The sequence below is a fragment of the Siphateles boraxobius genome, unplaced genomic scaffold (assembly GCF_051911475.1).
Source record: "Siphateles boraxobius isolate OS27281-9 unplaced genomic scaffold, OSU_SipBor_1 65, whole genome shotgun sequence".
Lineage (NCBI taxonomy): Eukaryota > Metazoa > Chordata > Actinopteri > Cypriniformes > Leuciscidae > Siphateles > Siphateles boraxobius.
Window position 1 is genome coordinate 21,327,585 of NW_027509192.1, and position 22,496 is coordinate 21,350,080.

General features: G+C 44.4%; 1 protein-coding gene across 1 annotated transcript in view; it reads right to left on the reverse strand.

The window, feature by feature from the left end:
- Nucleotides 1-2,726: 2,726 nt before the first annotated feature.
- lrrk2 (leucine-rich repeat kinase 2) overlaps nt 2,727-22,496 on the reverse strand; it is an 81,929-nt gene continuing 62,159 nt past the window's right edge. The window contains exons 43-52 of the mRNA XM_077211459.1: nt 22,375-22,475; nt 22,058-22,270; nt 21,319-21,509; nt 21,157-21,229; nt 16,876-17,063; nt 10,915-11,067; nt 10,041-10,264; nt 9,374-9,454; nt 6,316-8,202; nt 2,727-3,004 (exon numbers count right to left, since the gene is read on the reverse strand). Of these exons, the coding sequence (XP_077067574.1) occupies nt 8,081-8,202; nt 9,374-9,454; nt 10,041-10,264; nt 10,915-11,067; nt 16,876-17,063; nt 21,157-21,229; nt 21,319-21,509; nt 22,058-22,270; nt 22,375-22,475 (1,346 nt within the window). The 3' untranslated portion in view covers nt 2,727-3,004; nt 6,316-8,080. The remainder of the gene's footprint in view (nt 3,005-6,315; nt 8,203-9,373; nt 9,455-10,040; nt 10,265-10,914; nt 11,068-16,875; nt 17,064-21,156; nt 21,230-21,318; nt 21,510-22,057; nt 22,271-22,374; nt 22,476-22,496) is intronic.

Below are 22,496 nucleotides of genomic sequence, written 5' to 3' on the forward strand. Positions count from 1 at the left end.
GAGCTGGATCACTCCTCCATAGGCTTCTTGAGGGATTGAACTTGCCGGCCTCAAAAACTTATTAAAGACATCGTTAAAATAGTCCAAGTGACTACAGTGGCTCAATCTTAAGTTTATCAAGCGACGAGAATACATTTTATAACGACTTTATTTCAACTATTCATGTCCTTCTCTGTGGGCCTCGAGTCAGTTCACTAGTGTAAAAGCGTAAGCTTCTGTTGTTGTACGTCACACGCATCACCCACATGACCAGCGTCGGCCAATAGTGAGGCTACGTGTGACGTATCTCTACGCTATTACACTAAGTTAGCTGACTAGAGGCCCACAGAGAAGGAAATGTATAGTTGAAATAAAGTCGTTATTTTTGTTTGTTTTTGCGCAAAAAAAGTATTCTCGTCGCTTGATAAACTTAAGATTGAGTCACTGTAGTCACTTGGACTATTTTAACAATGTCTTTAATAACTTTTCGGGGCTGGCAAGTTTCAATCCTTTAGAAGCCTATGGAGGAGTGATCAGGCTTTCAGATTTCATCAAAAATATCTTAATTCGTGTTCCGAAGATAAACGAAGGTCTTACGAGGTTGGAACAACATGAGGGAGAGTAAAGACTGACAGAATTTTCATTTTTGGGTGAACTATCCCTTTAAATGTGGGTACTTCGTCAGTCTAAACGGTTCGCAAATCAGTTTGAATGGTCTGTTCAGTTTCCTGCACGCACTCACTGAAGCGCTTTCAATTCACACTCGACTCGGATTTAAGAACATCAAGAGCGTTGGATGAAGTGGCTGTGGCGTGGACCTACAGTCTAGTGGAAGCAAATCTGCAAAATGCAAATGCATCATATCTTTGCCAGCGATCCAGATATTTATTAGTTGAACATTTTCGTATGATGTCTGTGAATGAATGATTCCACAGGACAATACATTCGATTTCATTTTATTCAGGTAATACATTTTACAACCAAACTGATTTTTACGCCACGATAGTACTACCAGTACAAAGTATGACATTATCCGTTTTTTGGACATACACGTTAATTTTTAGGCTACATTAAGCTACCATTGTCGAACTTAATGTAGCCTAAAAATGAATGTGTATGCGCACTAAACACATATTACTGCGGGATGGTGGGTTTTCATTTCATAAACTGTGGACACAGTTTATGAAATGAACACCCACCATCCCGCGGTAATATGTGGGTATTACGCATGCACAGTGGCGTGCGAACTCGACTTGAAAAATGCCTTTGCCTGCCTTAAGGCACAGTTAACCAGTTTTAAACATGCTTGCAGAATATACATTAGATTACATTTTGGAGAACAGACAGAAGAAGCTCCGTCGATGTACATTTAATCGTTGTTTGTGATGTTCAGTAGCGGTCATGAGCGCGAGCACGTGAAGAGTTTTAACTCTTTCTTCTCTTTGTCAATGGTTCCCTTTACATGCCTTTGAATGCAAAACTCTGCAGAGTCACTTTATTTCGACATTGTCTAATAATCCAAATGTAGTTGTATAAGTTACTATTATACAAACCAAAGGACAGGCAATGGTTTTCGGGCTACAGATGGCAGAAATAACGCTCGTCTATTCTGTTTTTGTTGCAAAGATAGCTAATCTAATTATGATAAAACTAGTAATTTAAATTAAACATATCTAAATAATATCATGTGTTATAATCCATTTTGTTAACCATTTTTGAGCATCAACCTGAAAATGACATTTTCAACTTAAACTGTAGTAAATCTTCATTGCTTTGGAGCATAGACGAAGTTTAGTCTCTTTTTTAAGGCAGATTTTTACTATGTTATGAAAAATGCACAAAAAAAAAAAAAAATTTAAATATATATTTTCCAAAACATGTTTTACTTCAAAACCGGGAGAAAATCAAAGCCATAAAACTAAACAGGCTGTGTTCCAAATCTGTGGTTGAGATCTCAGAAAATGAGCTTTCAGTAAGATTTTGTTGGGCGCAGTACCAAATGCTTTCACTAAATGAAATTCGTTTTCCATTCTTTCAAATGCACTTCTAATCTTTTCAAATCATGTCGATTTTGTGTGCGTGTGTGTGTGTTCACATAGCAAGTGCCAAACCATTAGCCTTCTGAAGAAGTAAAAATTATAAAAAAACAAAACGTAAAATTGTTCGGTCAAAAATAACTGAAGAGCACATTTGTTAAGTCTTCTTATGACAGTGGCACTAGTTCCCTAGTATTTAGTCCATTGATTTTTGATAATAGCAATCACTGTAGTAACTATGGTATTGTAGCGAAAACACACAATGATTTTGCGAAAGGGGTACTAGAGATTTTTTTGATAAAGTATGGCAGATGTAATGTTCGTCTGGCTCATGAATAAATAAATACTATAAAATGATAAAGCTGAAATAATAAAGCTAACTGAAGTGTTTGCCATTTTCATTTAGGCTGCATATCAGTTTCCATATAATCCAAATAAATCCATGCACAGCTACAAATGAGATGTAACAAAAATAAGTGTTTCCCTTGACTGCAAAAAATAACCTTTCATGCTAAATACATTCTACACATGGGTCCCTTTTCATAAAAGCAAAGGAGCAAACACATTTCATTTTACACAGATGAAATCCAGTCATTTCAATTGAATTTTTCCTAAGGACAAAACATTTCCCCACACAGATTTCACATGGGAAGTTGTGATGTAACTCAGGGTTCGTGTGTGGGTGATGGAAGGAGACTCGGGGTCGGCAAGTAGTGGAGCTCGTGCACTTTATTAAAGGTCCTCTTTGCACAGCGCTTTCTTGCGCTCTCAAAACTAACTCAAAACAAAAACAGTCAATTTGCACATGTAAGGCAATACTCTTCCCGCTGTTCACAGCTTCATAAACATCCAACGAGGCAGCACTCTTTCCACTGTTATCAGCACAATAGACGTTTCGTCCCGACCGTCAGCGTGCACGAGCTTCCAGTCTCTCTCTCTCCTCCGTTATCAGCACAGCCCGCTTATATGCGGTCTCCTCACGCCAATTACTGAAATCACAAACAGGTGTTCGTCATTTGAACTTGACCCACTTACTCACCGCTCGGCTCCGCCCTCGCTCTCCTGCTACAGAGTCCGCTGAACCACGCCCCCCTCGCCACATACCCCCACCGCCCGTCTCAGGCCGGGGAGCCGTCCGGCCTGCAGCCTCCCCCCCCCCCCTGCGGGAGAGGAAGTCGGCCACAGCCATCTGTGCACCCGGCCTGTGGATCACCTTGAATTTAAAAGGCTGTAAAGCTAGATACCAACGGGTGATCCGCGCGTTGGTATCTTTCATGCGGTGGAGCCACTGCAGAGGAGCGTGGTCCGAACAGAGGGTGAACTCTCGCCCCAGGAGATAATAGCGGAGAGTGAGGACGGCCCATTTGATGGCCAGGGCTTCTTTCTCAATGGTGCTGTACATAGTCTCTCTCTTTGAGAGCTTACGACTGATGTACAGCACCGGCCGTTCCTCACCCTCCATCTCCTGGGACAAGACGGCGCCCAGCCCCCTGTCCGACGCGTCAGTCTGCAGGGAAAAAGGGAGAGAAAAGTTAGGAGCCTGTAATAGCGGCCCGCCACACAGGGCAGCCTTTATCTGGGTGAAAGCCTGCTGACACTGCTCCGTCCACTGGACGGTATCTGGTGCCTCCTTTTTAGTTAGATCAGTCAGCGGGCTAGCAAGGTCCGAATAATTAGGTACAAACCTTCTGTAATATCCTGCTAGCCCCAGGAACTGTCTAACCTCCTTTTTGGTCTTAGGTCTTGGACAGGTCGCAACTGCTGCCGTCTTATCAATTTGGGGACGCACCTGCCCATGACCCAAGTGAAAGCCCAGATACCTGACTTCCACGCGCCCAATCGCACACTTCTTTGGGTTGGCCGTGAGCCCCGCCCCTCGCAGCGTCCTGAGGATAGCTCGCAAGTGCTGCATATGCCGCTGCCAGTCATTACTATAGATGATAATATCATCCAAGTATGCCGCGGCATATGCAGCATGCGGCCGGAGGATTCTATCCATCAGGCGCTGAAAGGTGGCAGGTGCCCCGAACAAGCCGAAAGGAAGGGTAACAAATTGGTGTAATCCAAACGGCGTCGTGAAAGCGGTTTTTTCTTTAGTCATTGGAGACAAGGGGATCTGCCAATAACCCTTTGTTAAATCCAGTGTCGAGTAAAATCGAGCCGTGCCGAGCCGATCAAGCAATTCGTCCACCCGTGGCATTGGATATGCATCGAACTTCGATACAGCATTCACCTTACGATAATCCACACAGAACCGCACTGAGCCGTCAGTTTTAGGCACTAAAACTATCGGGCTCGCCCAGTCACTGTTGGATTCTTCTATTACTCCCATATCCAGCATAGCCTCTAATTCAGCCTGAACTACTTTCTTTTTATGCTCAGGCAATCTATATGGCCGGCTGCGTACCACCACACCCGGTTCGGTCTCAACATGGTGCTGTATGAGGTTTGTTCGACCAGGGAGGGGCGAGAACACATCAGCAAACTCTGTTTGTAAGTTTCGAATGTCAGCGATCTGGGACGGTGAGAGGTGATCTCCGCAAATGGCCAGAGCGGAGGATTGAGACTTTAAATTCGCCTCTGGCCCGAGATCCTCCTCCCCACTCACTACCGTCGCCAGCAACGCTGACTCCGCCTCATTCCACTTTTTTAACAGGTTGAGGTGGTAAATCTGATGTGCTCCGTCCCTATCTGATCGAAGGACCTCATAGTTGAGATCCCCGACTCGCCGTGTGACCACAAACGGTCCTTGCCACTTAGCGAGTAATTTAGAGCTGGAAGTGGGAAGCAATACAAGCACTTTATCTCCCGGTGCAAATTTACGTAGTTTAGCCCCCCTGTTGTACAGCCGACTTTGTTTGTCCTGGGCCTGTAACAAATTCTCCATAGAGAGCCGCCCCAACGTGTGGAGTTTTGTTCTCAGGTCCAGGACGTATTGAATTTCGTTTTTGCTATCCGAAGGTCCGTCCTCCCAAGCTTCCCTAAGTACATCCAGCACCCCGCGGGGCTGGCGACCAAAGAGCAGCTCGAAAGGGGAAAACCCCGTGGAGGCTTGGGGGACCTCGCGTACAGCGAACAAGAGGGGTTCTAACCACTTATCCCAATTTTTGGCGTCTTCCTGTACGAACTTACGAATCATGGACTTCAACGTGCGATTAAATCGTTCTACCAAGCCGTCCGTTTGTGGGTGATAGACGCTGGTACGAATCGATTTAATACCCAATAATTCGTACAGTTCGCGAATTGTGCGTGACATAAACGCCGTGCCCTGATCGGTGAGAATCTCTTTCGGGATTCCCACCCGGGAGATTAACTGAAACAGTGCACTCGCAACACTTTTAGCAGAAATGTTGCGCAGCGGCACTGCTTCGGGGTATCGCGTTGCATAATCCACCAGAACCAATGCAAAGCGATGCCCCCGTGCGGATCGTTCTAACGGCCCGATGAGGTCCATGGCAATTCTCTCAAAGGGGACCTCTATTAATGGAAGGGGGCACAAAGGTGCTTTTCGGTTGGCCGGTGGATTCACCAACTGACATTCACGACAAGACGCGCACCACCTGCGCACATTCTCGTGAATGCCTGGCCAGAAAAATCGGGTCATTAGACGATTCAGTGTAGCTGCTTGCCCTAAATGCCCAGCCATCGGATTACAGTGAGCCGCCTGAAAAAGCATTTCCCGGCGGCTCTTTGGAACTAACAACTGAGTTGTATCTTGTTTTGTCTGGGTATCCTGGGTCACCCGATACAACTTATCTTTTATCACGGCAAAATAAGGATACGAGAGCGGTTGGTCTGGGTGGACAGGTTGTCCGTCGATCACGCGGACCTGATCAAACGCATTTTTGAGCGTATCATCTCGGGACTGTTCCAGAGGAAAATCATCGCGTTCAAAAAGGATTTCCCTTTCTGAAGCGCTCCGTTCCTCTGAGACAGACCCCGAGGGTCCCGGCACAGCCTCTCCAACCTGAACCACCGCTCTCTTCTCCTGCCTTCTTTTAATCCCAGAAGCACCCGTACATAAATAAGCCAATAGTGTTTTAAACCCCGGCCAATTGGTTCCCAAAATCAACGGGTGCTGGAGGTGCTGGTTAACTGCCACCTCTACACTATGCTTTTTCCCCCGAAATTGGATAGTGACTGGCACTAAGGGGTAACCCACCACCTCACCGTGCACACACCGCACCTTAACCACGCGGCTCCTATCCAATGTCACTGGATGAATCAAACTTTGATGGATGGAGGTCTGGTTACAACCTGAATCCACCAAAGCTTGATAGGTACCCCCCTTTACACTTACTGGTATCTGGTACAACCCAGCTTGATCGGGGGCAACCTGTGGCGCGTCGGGGACCCTGACCAGCGTTCCGACCTCCATCACCGGGCACCTATCCACGAAGTGCCCAGGGTCCCCGCAACGCCAGCAGGCCGGCCCAGGCCTCCCCGCCATCCCAGTGGCGGGAAGTGGGTCAGGTGATTGACGTGAGGAGACTGCAGGGGCCGGGGTTGGCGGACCGCCAACCATCGATGGGGTTCCCCGGGGCGGCGCACGTGATGCAGGGGCCGGATCAGCTGCAGGGCTGGTCCTCCAGCGGGGCGCCGGGCGTGGTGGAAAGCCACCTCGGGACCTGGGAGCAGGGACAGGGCGAGAGAGAGAGAGAGAGGGAGAAGGGAGAGAGAGAGAGAGAGATGTCGGTAGGGGTTCGCCGACCCCTGGGCACGCCACCAGCTGGTCCTCTGCCAATTGGATGGCCTGGTCCAGCGACGTCGGGCGGTGGCACTGGACCCACTGTGCGGTCTTCTTTGGCAGACGGGCGATGAACTGTTCCAGTACCACCACCTCGATGACTCCATCGACGTCGCGGGCCTCGGCCATCAGCCATCTGCGGCACGCGTCCCGGAGCTGTTGCGCAAAGATAAAGGGCCGGCCGGATTCCCCGAACTCCATGGAGCGGAACTGCTGACGACTCTGCTCCGGGGACCGGCCGACCCGCTGAAGAATGGCGCGTTTCAGGTCTTCATAGACCAGGAGGTTGCGGACTGGCAGCTGCTGGGCGGCGATCTGCGCCTCGCCCGAGAGCAGCGGGATCAGACGCATGGGCCAGTCCGCGGGCGGCCAGCGCCCGGCCTCGGCCGACTTCTCAAAGAGGTCCAGGAACGCCTCCGGGTCGTCCTGTGGACCCATCTTGTGGAGGGGAAGGGCCGTGGCCGGGGCCGACAAAGGAGACGCCCGAGCCTCCTGGTCTAGCCAGCTCCGGAACTGCTCGCGGTCCTCATGCTGGGTCTGGAGGAGTGCCTCGAAACGGCGCTGTTGCTGATCCTCCATCTTCAGCAGAGCCTCCTGGTGTTGTTGGTGGAGTCCCGCGAGCGCGTTGATGATGTCCGCAAATGGCGTTGACAGAGTGGTTCTGGCGGCGGCCTCTCCTTCCATCCCGGGTTTCGGCACCAGTGTGATGTAACTCAGGGTTCGTGTGTGGGTGATGGAAGGAGACTCGGGGTCGGCAAGTAGTGGAGCTCGTGCACTTTATTAAAGGTCCTCTTTGCACAGCGCTTTCTTGCGCTCTCAAAACTAACTCAAAACAAAAACAGTCAATTTGCACATGTAAGGCAATACTCTTCCCGCTGTTCACAGCTTCATAAACATCCAACGAGGCAGCACTCTTTCCACTGTTATCAGCACAATAGACGTTTCGTCCCGACCGTCAGCGTGCACGAGCTTCCAGTCTCTCTCTCTCCTCCGTTATCAGCACAGCCCGCTTATATGCGGTCTCCTCACGCCAATTACTGAAATCACAAACAGGTGTTCGTCATTTGAACTTGACCCACTTACTCACCGCTCGGCTCCGCCCTCGCTCTCCTGCTACAGAGTCCGCTGAACCACGCCCCCCTCGCCACAGAAGTTTTTCTGAAAGTTCGAAGTGTTGACCAACAGAAATCTGCTTAGTTTGAAAGTGAATTCACTGAAGTTTTGCTAAAGTGGCCGCAACTTAAAAAGTCATAACAGTAATGTTACATGTATCTCAGCTGATGCATGAGAGGAAATGATGCGCAGACAGAGAGTGTGTTCAGTTGTGGAGTCTTTCTCTCATTTTGCTGGTGATTTTGTCCCGCAGCTCACAGTGTCTGATCAGATCTCTGACCTCAAGAGGAAGTGAACTACTCCACACCGTCAGCACTGAATCCTCAGCTGAGACCATCACAAACACACGGAACAGGTTATAAACATTCATCATGTGATCAGAGGAAATAATATGGAAGGAAAATCGTCACCTTGGATTTATAAGGTTCTATCTGACATTTTTGTCAAAATTTATTATGTGATTTTTTTTTGTGTGTGTTTACATTTTGGGACTTTTTATTTAGAAAAGGAAAAGTTCGAAAATGGATTGCAAAAAACTTTGGAGCTCAGTATCACAAAACTGCTCAGAATGCAGATGGAACTTTATGGGCCCTATTTTAACGATCTAAGCTCATGGTCTAAAGTGCACTGAGGGCGTCCGAAACCCATGTTTGCTAGTTTATCGACGGGAAAAGTAGTCGGCGCAGGCGACACATGGTCTAAAAGGGTTGTCCCTATTCGCTTAATGAGTAATGGGTGTGTTTTGGGTGTAACGTGCACTAAACCAATCAGAGTCATATCTCCCATTCCCTTTAAAAGCCAGTTGCGCTCACGCCATGGCGGATTCGCTATTTACATTGGAGAATTTGCAAGCGGAAAAACGGAAAGCTTTAGTGAGGTTAAAGCTCAAGCAGACTATCTACGGGACAAAGTGTACAAGTGTTGTGGACCCGCTTATTGGCACACATTACTAACACGCTCTTTAAATAAAAAAAAATAAAAAAATGTGACCATTGACTTTAGACCCGGTTGCAGTTGGTCAAAGACTCTATTCCAGTTGTCTCAAAATAGCAACGCGCCATCAAAGCGTCTGAACACAACTCTTTTTCAGACCAGCACACCCATTAGCGAACAGATGGGCGCAAATGCATTTGCGATTTAAACAACGTGGTGCAGGACGTGAAAATTAAACTGCGTCGAGCTGAAACTAGCAAAAAACACTTGCGTTGCACCTGGCACTGCATTGCACTGGATGTATGATAGGGACCTATAATTCCAAGGTGGCGAAATGTCCCTGTTCTTGTAAAATAAAAAGATCTTGATGTAAAGAATTCTGAGATTCTAAGGTCAGCACTAGTTTTTTTGCCACACAATTTGGTATTAAAATTATAAGTAGACTTCAGAATTTTTTTTTAACTAATTGTATTCCTCATGGAATTAAAATAATGAAAATAAAATGATAATTAATAAAATAACTATTCAATAACTCCTTCAATTTCCATATTTAAAATGTTCTTACCTAATTGCATTTTGATTTGGTCTTGTGGCATGCGTTGCCGTCTACCCAATACTAGAACAACATTCTTTCGGTTTAGGATGTCTGCACAAGAACATAAAGTATGTACATTAATTCTGAGTTAAAACAATTGTAGCTCAATTTAAAACCCACTAAAGCCCTTTAAACTGTATATCAAACTGTATTCCTTGTGAAAAAGAGCACATTTTAAAAAGAGTACTTATTACAGACAAAAATCCTTTAAAAGAATGCACTTAAGTGTGAAATGAATGCAAATGTTTCCTGACACTTAATTGCTTGTCAATTGCAATTACATTAAAATTTATTATAGTTTAAATTTATATTAAGTGCTTAAGATCTGAACTTTAGTGTCCTTTATTGACCAACATCAGCAGGACTTATGTGCATTTTTATGTAATTATTTCACTGTCTTTGAAAGTGGACTCTCTTTTAAGTACACTTAAGTGGCCTTTTATTTAATTAATATGATATCTGCAAGTTCAGCTTTTTTTAATATATATTTAGAATAATAAAGTATTTGAAAAAACAAATGAATACAAAATATTTGAAGTACATCACAAGTGCACTACTTTTTCACAAGAGACGCCAAATTATTTACCAACTAGTGACACTTTCTATGTAACTGGAGAGACAGGAACAGAAAGTATACCTTGCATCACCGAGCCCATGCAGCGTATAGAGTCGCAGTGAGGGCTGAAGGTCTGCAGTAGCTGACAGCTGGAGACTTCCACCAACAGCATGTGTCCTGTTTTAGTCCCAATCCACAGAGTACCACTGTGCTGGACCAACAGAGCTTTAACAATCGCCAAAGATGGCACCTTTTGTCTAGACTGGTCCTCATCCTGGGCTTTGGGCTTTTTGGTTGAACTTAATCTGTTGTGGACATATAAATTGTAAATTAGGAAAAATTAAGTTAAACCTACTTTTAACATCTGTCTCAGGTGATCTGTTCACAAGGGGTCAACCGAGTCATGTTGCTGTTACAAAAGTACAAAAAGTTGGGAAAGTGTTGCTTCAAAACATACATTTACATTTTCATACGTTGACGTTTCATAGAAAATGTATATTGTCCTTTTAGACAAATAACAAATGAACTTCAGATGTGCTTCACATGATCAGTGTCAGTGCATGCTGATATGAGGCAAATTTTTGTATGCCTTTTTCCAAAATTTGGTGGACAGTTCTTTTCTAAAACAGCAAACTTTAATCTCCTTGATTAAACACAATTGTTGATTGACAGGTGAGTAGGCAGTCCTTCACTTATGTCCAGGATCTACCAGGTTAAACATGATTACACTACAAATTTCACTAGATTACACTACAAATGCATTGAGGTCACATGTGTTTCTGACTAGCTTCAGATGTAGTAAGACCAGCCACAATAAATTTTGGACACTACTTGGACCCTACTTATATTGTAGTGCTAATGACTTGTGATCAGATCCGCCTACATGGATTGATAGCAGATGTAAAAGGAGTCAGAAGTGTGCAAATGAGTTATATGATCGTGTGTGCCACTTCACCCAAGTAGTTGTATGCAGTCGATGAGGTTCACCATCCTTCCAGTTTTCTTATCCCAGACCTCCACAGTGTGGCTTCCTGTTTTACTCACGTACACATGTTTGTCCACCGCTAACCGTGATATAAAAGCATCACTGCTGACTCGACCCAGCTGCCTGAACAAACAGATTTACATCTTTAAGAACTGAACAACATCATCACCAAGAAATTCCATTGATACGGTCACTTAACTGACATGTAAAGTGACCAGAAACCACAGTCATTTTTTATGTCACATTTAGGCAAATACAATTTATCCTTCCTAATTGTTACTAAACTTGTCTGCTGCTTTTAACATGGTGAATCGTCAGAATCTCTGATCAACTGTCTCTGATCTGACCATCACAGGAACTACATTTTCCTTTCATGAGTCTTACCAAAATGGCAAATTCCCATCAGCTAACCAACCAGGAGTACCTCAGGATTCTGTGTTAGCTCCCTTACTTTTCTCAATATACTCAATTTCACTGGGCCTAATTATAAAGGGCTTTATTTGTATTTATAGGCTTTTCCTATCTGGGCATGAGATAAGCAGCTCTAACTGTCATTCCTACCTGTGGTAATATTGTGAATACATCAAGCTGGGTGACTCCACAATATTAGCAAGTATTATCCCTGGCTTCTGTCCTGTGTTCACTGGATGCTACTGGCACGACTAGTTAAAAGTAAATAGAACCTATTATAATCAGTGATACTGTCTACACTGGATGCAGAGCGATGCCTATTTCTAGCATACTTCATGTGCATTCGCTTCTTCTGACAACAGGACAACTGGATTTCTGAACAGGACAAGCTCTCGCATCCAGTGTAGACACGGTGTCAGACTGCATGCCAAAACTGAGATATACTGACCTGTGTATTGTAATGGGTTTTTTTTGTCATTTGATTCTGGGGAAGGAGTGTCTCCATTGTTTGATTGATGTGTTGATGTGTGTCTTGTGTTGTGTTGACAATGTTGTTGGCGCCGGTGTGTATGGCCTGCCGTCCGTTGCCTGTTATATTTGCCCGTCTCTTTGTTTTAATGTGTTTTATGTTCGCTATTTTACAAAATGTTTCATCACTTTATTACCTATGATCGTCAAACGCTGCTTGATATTAAATTCATCACTGAAGAGCTATTCCATGATGTCCAATGTGGTTCTCAGTTTACCTCTACTTTGGTGACTGTACTTGACTATCTGCGATGCCTGCATTGTCCTCTGCCAGGAAGGAAGCGCCGCAAAAGACGGGGATAGCGCGGAGGTTTTGTGGTCAAGTTCAAGCTTCTCCTGAGGTCTGCGTCGGATTTCCCGCTTCGCGCTGGCCTTCGTGCTTACGTGGCAGGGTGCGGCCGCTTCGTTGTGGGGCGATCAATGGAGCGACTGCATGTTTAGAATAAACGGATTATAGGTGATCCGCAGGATCAACCTCCAAAGACTCGCATACCCCGTCTGCGCCGAGGCGGCATTTGTGCCGGTCACCTCCTTCCGTTATGCCGAGCTACACAGCGAACCGTCGAGTCGCGACAGATCAAGATGTCGTTGATCAATGCCAGGTCAGTGGTAAACAAGACGGCTATTCTCAATTACTATTTTACTTCACACAGCCTAGACTTTCTGTTTATCACGGAAACTTGGCTTACTCCAGGAGACAGGAGACCCTTTTCTGAATTGGTACCAACTAAGGGTGGCACGGTTCACAAAACCCACGGTTCGGTTCGTGTCACGGTTTTAGGGTCACGGTTTTCGGTTCTGTACGGTTCTTGTTGTTATTTTTTCTTTTAATCTTTAACACTCCAGAAATGTACTTCAGCATATGATATAGGCTATAGCTTAATTAACCACAATTCAGGATACATTATTTAAAAAAATGTATATCATGTAATCATGCACAAACTGAATTTGACTTGACTTTAAGCACATTATTGAGACCATCTCTGAGGAAAGCTAGGTGACATTTTGATACAGCAAAAGAGAAGACATTGATGAAATGCTTTTGTTTATTTGGCAAAAAAGGAGAATGTGTATTGCTATCTCTACAGGGACTTATGTGCATTTTTAGCACACAAAGATTAAAATTAACTTGCATTTATCAAACTGTCAACGTCAGTGTAGCTCTGACAAAATGTTTATCTTTTAAAAGAAAAAAGAGAGAAACTCTTAAAGCACTATCTTTTAAATAAGTCAAAATATGTTACACATAATTGCCTATAATGAGGCTATAACAATAGCAAAGGCATAATCATAAAGTGAAACATAAGATCAACCTCAACACAAAAACAGTATCAACAATGCTTCTATTCCCTGAGAGTGAGGATACATTTTTTTCACTTGAAATTAAAGTGCAGTATTTGGAAACATATGACTGGAGTTCTTATCTAAACTTGGTGTCATTGTATATATTTAAATATCATAGGTAACATGAAATCCAAAATGTTCCCACACACCGGACTTATACGACGCTGGCGCATCCTCCAACTCCGGTTAGCCTCCCTCATCTCTCCCACTTGCCATTTCTATATGTGACGAGACCTGCTTATTTTGTCGATTTTTAGGAAACATGGCATCTCCTTTCATAGTTATGCTGACGATACCCAAATATATTTGCCCTTGGGACCAAAAAACATGGGTATAGATACTCTGATGGCTTGTATAACGGAGGTAAAGGCCTGGATGTCCCTAAATTTTCTTAATCTAAATGAAGGTAAAACTGAGGTTATAGTTTTTGAACCATCAGAAGCTACTAGCTCCCGATGTTTAAATTTTGACCTTTTGTCTCCATGTCTGAAACCATTAGTGAAGAATTTGGGCGTGGTTTTCGATAGTGATCTCAAATTTGATAAACAGATTAATACGGTAGTCAAATCCAGTTTTTTCATCTCAGAGTCCTAGCTAAAGTTAAACCATTTCTTTCTTTTAAGGACTTTGAAAGGGTGATTCATGCTTTTATCTCGACAAGACTCGACTACTGTAATTCTCTGTACTTTGGCATTAACCAAGCAACTCTTAACCGTCTGCAAATGGTCTAGAATGCAGCTGCTAGGCTCCTTACCGGTGTGCATAAACGAAAGCACATTACCCCAGTTCTGAAATCTCTGCACTGGCTGCCAATCCGTTACAGAATTGATTTTAAAGTCTTAATGCTGGTTTTTAAATCTATGAATGGTCTGGCTCCTGTTTACATCTCTAAATTATTATCCATTCACAATCCTGGAAGGTCTCTTAGGTCATCCAACCAGAGACTTTTAAATGTTACTCGGGGTAGATTGAAAACAAGAGGAGATCGAGCTTTCTCTGTTGCTGCACCAAAACTTTGGAACAGCCTACCTGTTTTTATTAGAACTGCCACTACTCTGCATGAGTTTAAAGCAAAACTCAAAACCTATAATTTCTCTTTGGCTTATAATTGTAACTGATGTGTATGGTGTCTGGTCTGTTCTGTGTTCTGTCCTGTAATTTGTTGTACATGGTGTTAAATGCTGACGATGTCTGACATAGTGTACAGCACCTTGGTCAACAATTGTTGTTTTTAGTGGTGCTATATAAATAAAGTTGAGTTGAGTTGAGTTGTTGGCATCTGGTAGTGCTTTTATTTTGTTTTTGTTTTTAGATCCTGCTGCACACTAAATTTCCTTTCTATGGATAAATAAAGTGAAACTGAACTGAAACTGAAAACACTAAACACTAACGGAGCAAGAGTTACTTTGGTGCTGTTACGTCTTGGGGACGTATTATGTAAAGTGTTTTTGATATGCGTTTTATTTTGTTAAATTGTTGTTTGTTATGCTCTGTCAGTCTCTCCCACTCTGATTGCCTTGCAGCTAATTAACCACAGCTGAGGCTCGTAAGGAGAGTTACAGAGCTACCCCAACTACCTGTATAAGGCCTTGTCCACACGGACACGGGTATTTTTATAACCAGAGTTTTTCCTACAGCGTTTTAAAAAAAATCCCGTCCACACATGCTCGGTCTCAGTCTACATGAAAACGCAAAAACACGCTATCAAGCACGGTCAAGAGCATGCCACGCCAGCAGGCGGCGATATAAACCTTAACCGTAAAGCCACGTTGGCCAATCAGAAGCGCAAATCTGACGTCAAACACAGCGGATAACGGCGCACACTCTGACGTCGCAAGGCAAAAACCCCGGTTTCACTGTCTACACGACAACACTGTAACCGGCGTTTCTGAAAATCCTCACCCTGGCAGGGGTTTTCAAAAATGTTCGGTTTCAGTGCGTTTTCGTGTGGACGAACGGCCGAACCGCGTAGAAAAAGTCACGGTTATAAAAATACCCGTGTCCGTGTGGACAAGGCCTAAGAGAGCAGAGTGAACACTGCTTGAGGAGGTTCACTTCTCTCCTGCACCAGACTTGTGTGTTGCTGCAATTAAGTGTGAAACTGGTGTGTTGCTGCAATAGGCTTTATGCCCAGCTACACTACTTCCTGAACTTCAGCCAGCTCCTTTGTTTCCTGGCTTCCATTATTGGACAAACTGATTAATCCAGGTGTGCCTGACCTCAGTAACAATAATCAGACACACCTGGGTTAATCAGTTTGTTCAATAATGGCAGACAGGAAACAATGGAGCTGGCTGAAGTTCAGGAAGTAGTGCAGCTGGGCATAAAGCCAATTAAGTGTTGTCCTGGTGTAGTGCAGTTGGACTTGGTTTTTGGTGTGCTTGTGTGTTAAAACAATCTCTTTTTTTTTCTTCTTCTTTTGACTTTGTTTGGTAAGTAAAAGGTAGTGGCGGGCAGATCAAGGCTTCGTGAAGCAATGAAACAGTTGAGCCAAATGTGCCATATTGTGTCGAGGCTTCTAATCAATCTGACGACCGTCTCAACGGTGACCCACGAGGTCAAGATGAGTTGACTTAACTTTTTATACAGATGTGCGATTGTGTGGTCTGTTCCCGACCCTGTCAATCAAAAGCTGAATCGGCGGAGCACGCCACCTGTCAAAACACTCAAAAGCTTCATTTAGCCGTAGTCACGTGACATGGGTGTTTTGAATCACGCTTTGGATCAGTGTTTCGAAACATCTGCGCTTCGGGATCTCGCAAAGCTTCGGAACGACTGTTTCGCGTCAGCCATCCCTAGTAAAAGGTATTGTATATATTATATCAACTTTTGTTTATTTGACACGGAAAGCAGTAGGGAGATTGAGTGCTTTTTCTTTTTATATATTAATCCTTGTTTTTGGTTAGTCATGGAGTGGAGGGAAGCAAATGTTGTTTTTTTCTTTTCTTTTACCTGTGTAGGTCATTTTAGATCACCTTCCAATAGTAAGTTTCCTCTTTTGTTTGTTGTTTTGGTATGACCTTCTCCCGAAGACTGAAAGCTTCCATTTTCTTTGTTTAAATTCAATAAATCATTTTACTTTTGCATCAAGTGTTGGCTCACATTTCTGGGGCAGAGGACTGAAGGGAACCATCCACGTTCACATGTTTTATTTAATTTAAGTTTGTTACCCTCTCCCAACCCTAGACTGGGAGTAGATTGTAACAGTGCCAAGTACACTGTGTGGCTAGACAAAAGTATGTAGACACCATCTTCTAATTAACAGGTATTGCTATTTCAGTTACACACATTACAAACATGTACCTCATGGTCAGGCATACGACCATAAAATCTCATTAATCATACGTTTTTAGTACAATGGTGCATATCTTTTCTGTTGCATGTTCCATCTAATGGAAATCTTTTCAATGAGAGTGGAAGCTGTTTTACAGTGGCAAATGGGAGCAAGAAAAAGGCACATATGAATTTGGTATTTGGGTGTCCAAATACCTTTTAGTGTACACAGTATATCTACCTTGAGCAGAAAAGGTCAGTTTACGCTGTTTTCCACAAGAAGTAAAACTGAACCTAATGCTTATTGTGTTACATTGCGGGTGTAGTTGTGCTTGTTTAGTTGTGCTTGTTTTCAAAAGCATTAGGGGTACTTACGGGAGCTGCTTGGGTTTTGTGTCTATGCTGCTATGGACGTTGTAATCCACTGTGAGCCAGATCACCCTGGTGCCACAGGCCGCCCACAGCGTTTTGCGCTCCTGAGGGTGATTGGAGGGGCCTATACACATCATAGGAGTGTTTACATCACCAACCTGGAGGGTCTTCACTGGACCTCCATTCTTTACCTACAGTCAAAAACATCATATATATCAGGCGTCTGACAAAGTGCTGTTTAGGGGTTTCTTATACTCATCAACACTAGATTATTTGATTAAACAAAATAATAATAAAATAATAATATTATGAAATATTATTCCAATTAATAAAAAAGTATATATATATATTTAAAAAAAAAAAAAAAAAAAATATATATATATATATATATATATATATATATATATATATATATATATATATATATATATATATATATATATATATATATATATAATTTATTCCAGTGATGCAAAGCTAAATTTTCAGCATTTCATCCATACATATTTTGATGAAAAACAATGTGGGGAAAACTAGATTGTTTCTGTATTTTTATTTTTAACATCAAACACTTTGAATCTAATGGACTACACTAACTGCTGGGTAGAAATTATTGTTCTTCTGAAAAAAACAATCACCCTTTCAATTAATTTCATAACATCAATTTTGACATGTACACTACTGTCTGAAGAAGTCTCTTTTGGTAACCAAGGCTGCATTTATTTGATAAAAATGCAGGAAAAACAGTAATATTCTGAAATATTTTTACAACTAAAATAATTTCTCGGATGGAGTGTGCCTTCACCCCTAGGGGGCATGGCCGGCCCTGCGCCTGGTAAGCCAAGACAATGGCGTCCACTATCCAGTGAGACAAGCTCTGCTTGGAGAGAGCCCTTCGCTTCAGCTTCCCACCGTAACAGACAAAGAGCTGGTCTGAGGTCCTGAAACACCGCATTCTGTCTACATAAGCACGAAGGGCGCGTACTGGACAGAGCATTGCCAAAGCTGGATCTGCCTCTTCCGAGGGCAGTGCTTGCAGGTTCACCACCTGATCCCGGAAGGTAGTGGTGGGAACCTTGGGCTCATATCCAGGCCGGAGTCTCAAGATGACGTGAAAGTTAGCCGGCGCGAATTCCAGACACTCTTCGTCAACCAAAAATGCCTGCAGGTCCCCTACCCTCTTGATGGAGGCCAAAGCAACTAGGAGCACCGTCTTCATGGAGAAGTACTTTAGCTCGACTGAGTGCAATAGCTATAAGGAAGCTCTCTGCAGTGCAGATAGAACAACTGAGAGGTCCCAAGAGGGCCCTCCTCCTCGCCCCTCTAAGGAACCTGATGACCAGATCATGCTGTCCAACCGTCTTAGACTCCACAAGGTCGTGATACGCAGAGATCGCAGCCACATAAACCTTCAGGGTGAAAGGAGACAGCCTTCGTTCCAACCCTTCTTGGAGGAAGGAGAGTACAGACCTGATTGGGCATTTTCTGGGAGCTTCTTGGCGAGAAGAACACCAGGTGACGAAGAGGTTCCACTTCAGAGCGTAGGCGTGTCTTTTGGACAAGGTTCTAGCTGAAGTGATGGTAGCCACCACCTGAGGTGGTAGGGTACTCAAACCTTTCGTGTCCCGTCCAGGGACCCACAGGTGCAGGTTCCAAAGATCGGGACGCGGGTGCCAGAGGGTGCCCCGTCCCTGAGAAAGGAGGTCCTTCCTGAGAGGGATAGGCCAGGGAGGCGCGAGGAGCACCAGTTCGGAGAACCAAGTCCGGCTGGGCCAATGAGGCGCAACCAATGAGGCGCAACTGATCCCTGCTCTTGAGCAATGGGAAAAAAACAGCGGCAATGGGAAATGTCTGGGGAGGCAAACAGCTCTACCTGTGCGTTGTCGAACTGTTCCCAAAATCAGCTGAACCGCCTGGGGATGGAGTCTCTATTCCCAGGGATATGACCGAAGTCGTGAGAGCTTGTCGGCTGCATGATTCAGCTCTCCCGAGATGTGAATGGCGCGGTGACCTCAGATGCTACTGACTCCATAAGAGGAGATGGCGTGCGAGTTGCGACATACGGTGGGAGCGCAGACCACCCTGATGGTTGATGTATGCTACTGTCGTCATGTTGTCTGAACGGACAGCTGCGCGTACATGGCGACGAGTCAATTTGCATACCGATAAAAGAGATCCTCTGCACAAGGGAGAATTTGCTCTCAGTTGACCCGAAGGCCCAGACGGGCGAGGTGCTGGAGGTCCCTTTGTTCACAAACCTGCTCTTGAGAGTGTGCTAGAATCAGACAATCGTCGAGATAGTTCAGGATTGGAGCCCCATGTTGCCTGTGTGGCACAAGGGCTGCCTCAACGACCTTCGTGAAGACGCGAGGAGACAGGGCTAACCCGAATGGTAATACCGTGTACTGATATGCCTGATATTCGAAAATGCGTTTGCCTGTCAATATCTTAAATGGAAGCCTGTGGAGTGTTCGGTTCAAGACGCGCAGGTCCAGGATTGGTCATAACCCACCGCTCTTCTTGGGTGCAATGAAGTTGGGGCTGTAGAAGCCGGACCTCATCTCGGCTGGAGGGACGCCAGTAGGGCGGTGACCTCCGCACGCATGACAGGGACATTGCCACCCACCAAGGTATAGCGGACTCTACCGGGGAGGAGACCGTGCGAACTGAATCGCATAGCCGAGCCTGATCATTCGCACAAGCCAGCGGGAAAGATTGGGAAACTCTAGCCAGGTCCCAAAAACTGAACCAGCGTGCATGTCCCTGAGCACTTTTACCTAATGGACTTGAAAGATGGCCATGGAATGCAGGGCGGAGGTGGCCTGCCTCGCAGCTCCGTATGCCTACGCCACAAGAGTGAGTCAACTTCTATGGGGACTTCCATGACCTGGTGACCTCCTGATGCACTTCCGGGAAGAAAGGCACTGGGGGCGGGTGTTGGTGAGTACCAGCACACGCCGTCCCCAGGAACCAATCATCCAGCCTTGAGCATTCGGGGGAGGGCAGCCGGCACCACTCCAACCCTATGCTCTCAGTTGCCCGTGCAAGCATGGCCGTCAGCTCTGGATCTGACTCGGACAACGCTGGCACTCCAGAGGGAGGCAACGTATTCGAATCCTCATCCCGAGAGGAATCAAGCCCGCCTTGTGATGCTGTGAGTGAAATGGCATCATCCACCAGAGCCCCGAATGAGACACTTGGTCCACGATAGGAACCAAGCTCCCCTGGAAGCTTCACGGTTTGCGATGTGGAGGGGGGTGTGGCCCAAGGAATCAGGTTGTTCCACACCGTAACCCTCAGATCACCCTGGCCACCAGCCAAAGTATCCCCTCTCGAGGAGATAGGATTGTGGTGTGGCAAAGCGGACTCTACCTCCACGGAGGTCATTGAGTCTTGATCTTAACACCGCGATGGCCATGTTCCTGCAATGAGAACATGACTCATCCATGAGTGCTGGCTGAGTGTGATTAAAGCCCAAACACGCCAGGCAGCACTCGTAACCGTCAGGTGGATGGACCATGCGCCCACATCCAGAAACACACGAGCGAGACATCTTCAAAAAGACGGGCCCGTGCAGATCTTTTAGAAAAAAGGAAAGCTCTCTTTAGAAGCGCTGAAGCGCTCAGGGGGAAACACGAGCCGTGTACAAAGTCACTGCACAGACGAGCAGCAGGACCGTGAACCCGCTAAAACACGCCATCCCACCAACACCGACTGAAGAGAGATGCTCGTTGCTGTTCAAGACGAAGAAACCACATAACCACTTTGGGTCCAAAGCAGAAACATTATGTGAGATTGCACTCGCGGCTCCTTGTATAGCCACGCGGTGGGGTAGAGTTTGCGATGCAAATTCCGCAGACCCATGGTATTTTCATACCACTGGCTCGTTTTCTAATACTCGAAGATGATAGGACTCTCTAGCGAAACCCCCATTTTGTCATTTTTTCAAACATTTTTTTCAGGATTCTTGACAAAATAAAAAATACAAAAATTTGTTTTTATTTGAAATAGAAGTCTTTTGTAATAATATAAATGTCTTTACTGTCACTTTTCATTGATTTAATGAATCCTTAATCTATTTTCTTTAAAAAAATAAATAAAGATCTTACTGACTCCAAACTTTTGAATGGTAATGTATGCAACAGTGCTGAAAAATTATATTGCAGAATTTACCATTGATTAAAGGCATTCTCAGTTGGTTCTCCAGTAAACATGTATAACTGTGATATACTGTACATATTGAAATGCTTATTTTTCATTATTTATCATTTTAATAATTAATACCTTCAAGACTGAATCTTCATAAATGACTAGTGTCCCATTTGCTGTTCCGACCAAAAGGTAATTCTTTAAGCATCTGAAAAATTGAGACAACATTCTCTCATCTTGATGTACATCATCCAAGAAGTTATGTCACTTCTCACTCAGAAACTTAGATGCAATCACCTGTGCTGGTCAGTGTGAAAATACAGTGACGTCACAGAGTCATTCACACTCTTCAGACAATGCAGAACCTCTGCGTTTATAGTGTCCATGATGAAGAGTGAACCCGACTGTGTACCAGCAACTAACCAGTCATTGCATGACCCTGGAGCTCTGAAGATAACCATGCAGAGGACAGGACTGCTGTCAATCTCCTAAAAGAGGGTGGGAACACTGTTAACTTGACTGTTAAATGGATTGACAACCCAAAAATAAAAATTTTATTTTCATGTTCTCCCCCTCATGTCATTCAAAACCAGCATGACTTTCTTTTGAAAATGTTTTAAAGTATTTTATGTAACTCTATGTTTCAGTTTCCATTGGCTTCTATTGTATGGACAAAAAATACCGTACAAAAGATACAAAACCAAAACTGTTTGGTTACCAACATTCTTCAAAATATCCTCTCTTGTGTTCTGCAGTTGAAAGTCATACTGGTTTGGAACGACATGAGGGTGAGTAAATGATGACAGAATTTATTTTTGGGTGGACTATTGCTTCAAAAAAGTAATTTTCTCAAGGATTGTGGGTCACATCTAACTTAAAATCAATACTTATTACAGGTACTGTATAACAATAAAATGAGGATGATAGAATCATATTTGATTAGATAAAATAGTATTTAGCAAGAAAACTTAGTGTGTATTTACAGTATAATTCATGCCATTTGTTGGGTTAACAGTCTTTTAAAGCTCTTTAGTACCTGGTTTAAGCTCCCCCCTGTCTCCAGATCCAGTGATGCCACACAGCCCATTTTCTGGCTACTACTGCCGCCCCCAATCCACACACGTGTATTTTTCCCTCCGTTTGCCCCGCCACCTGCACTGGAGACAGTGAAACACTCGCCTGGCAAACTCATCAGAGTCAGCTCCCGCATCAAACAAAGCATCTCTGCAGAATTCAGACGATCTAACACCTAAAACATACACAGAGACACAGAATTACTCAAATGTTTGCACTGAATTCACATTATAATGAGCAGAGAAGTGATTCTTTCTCAGATGTAACCGGTTGTCTGACCTGAGTAGATGTAGGTCTGTCCTGAGGGTTTTCTCTCAAACATTCCCTCATCAAAGACTCAAACCCTGGCCACGGAGAACAGCCGTAAACTTTAACTGGATCTATATCAGGGATTATAGAGA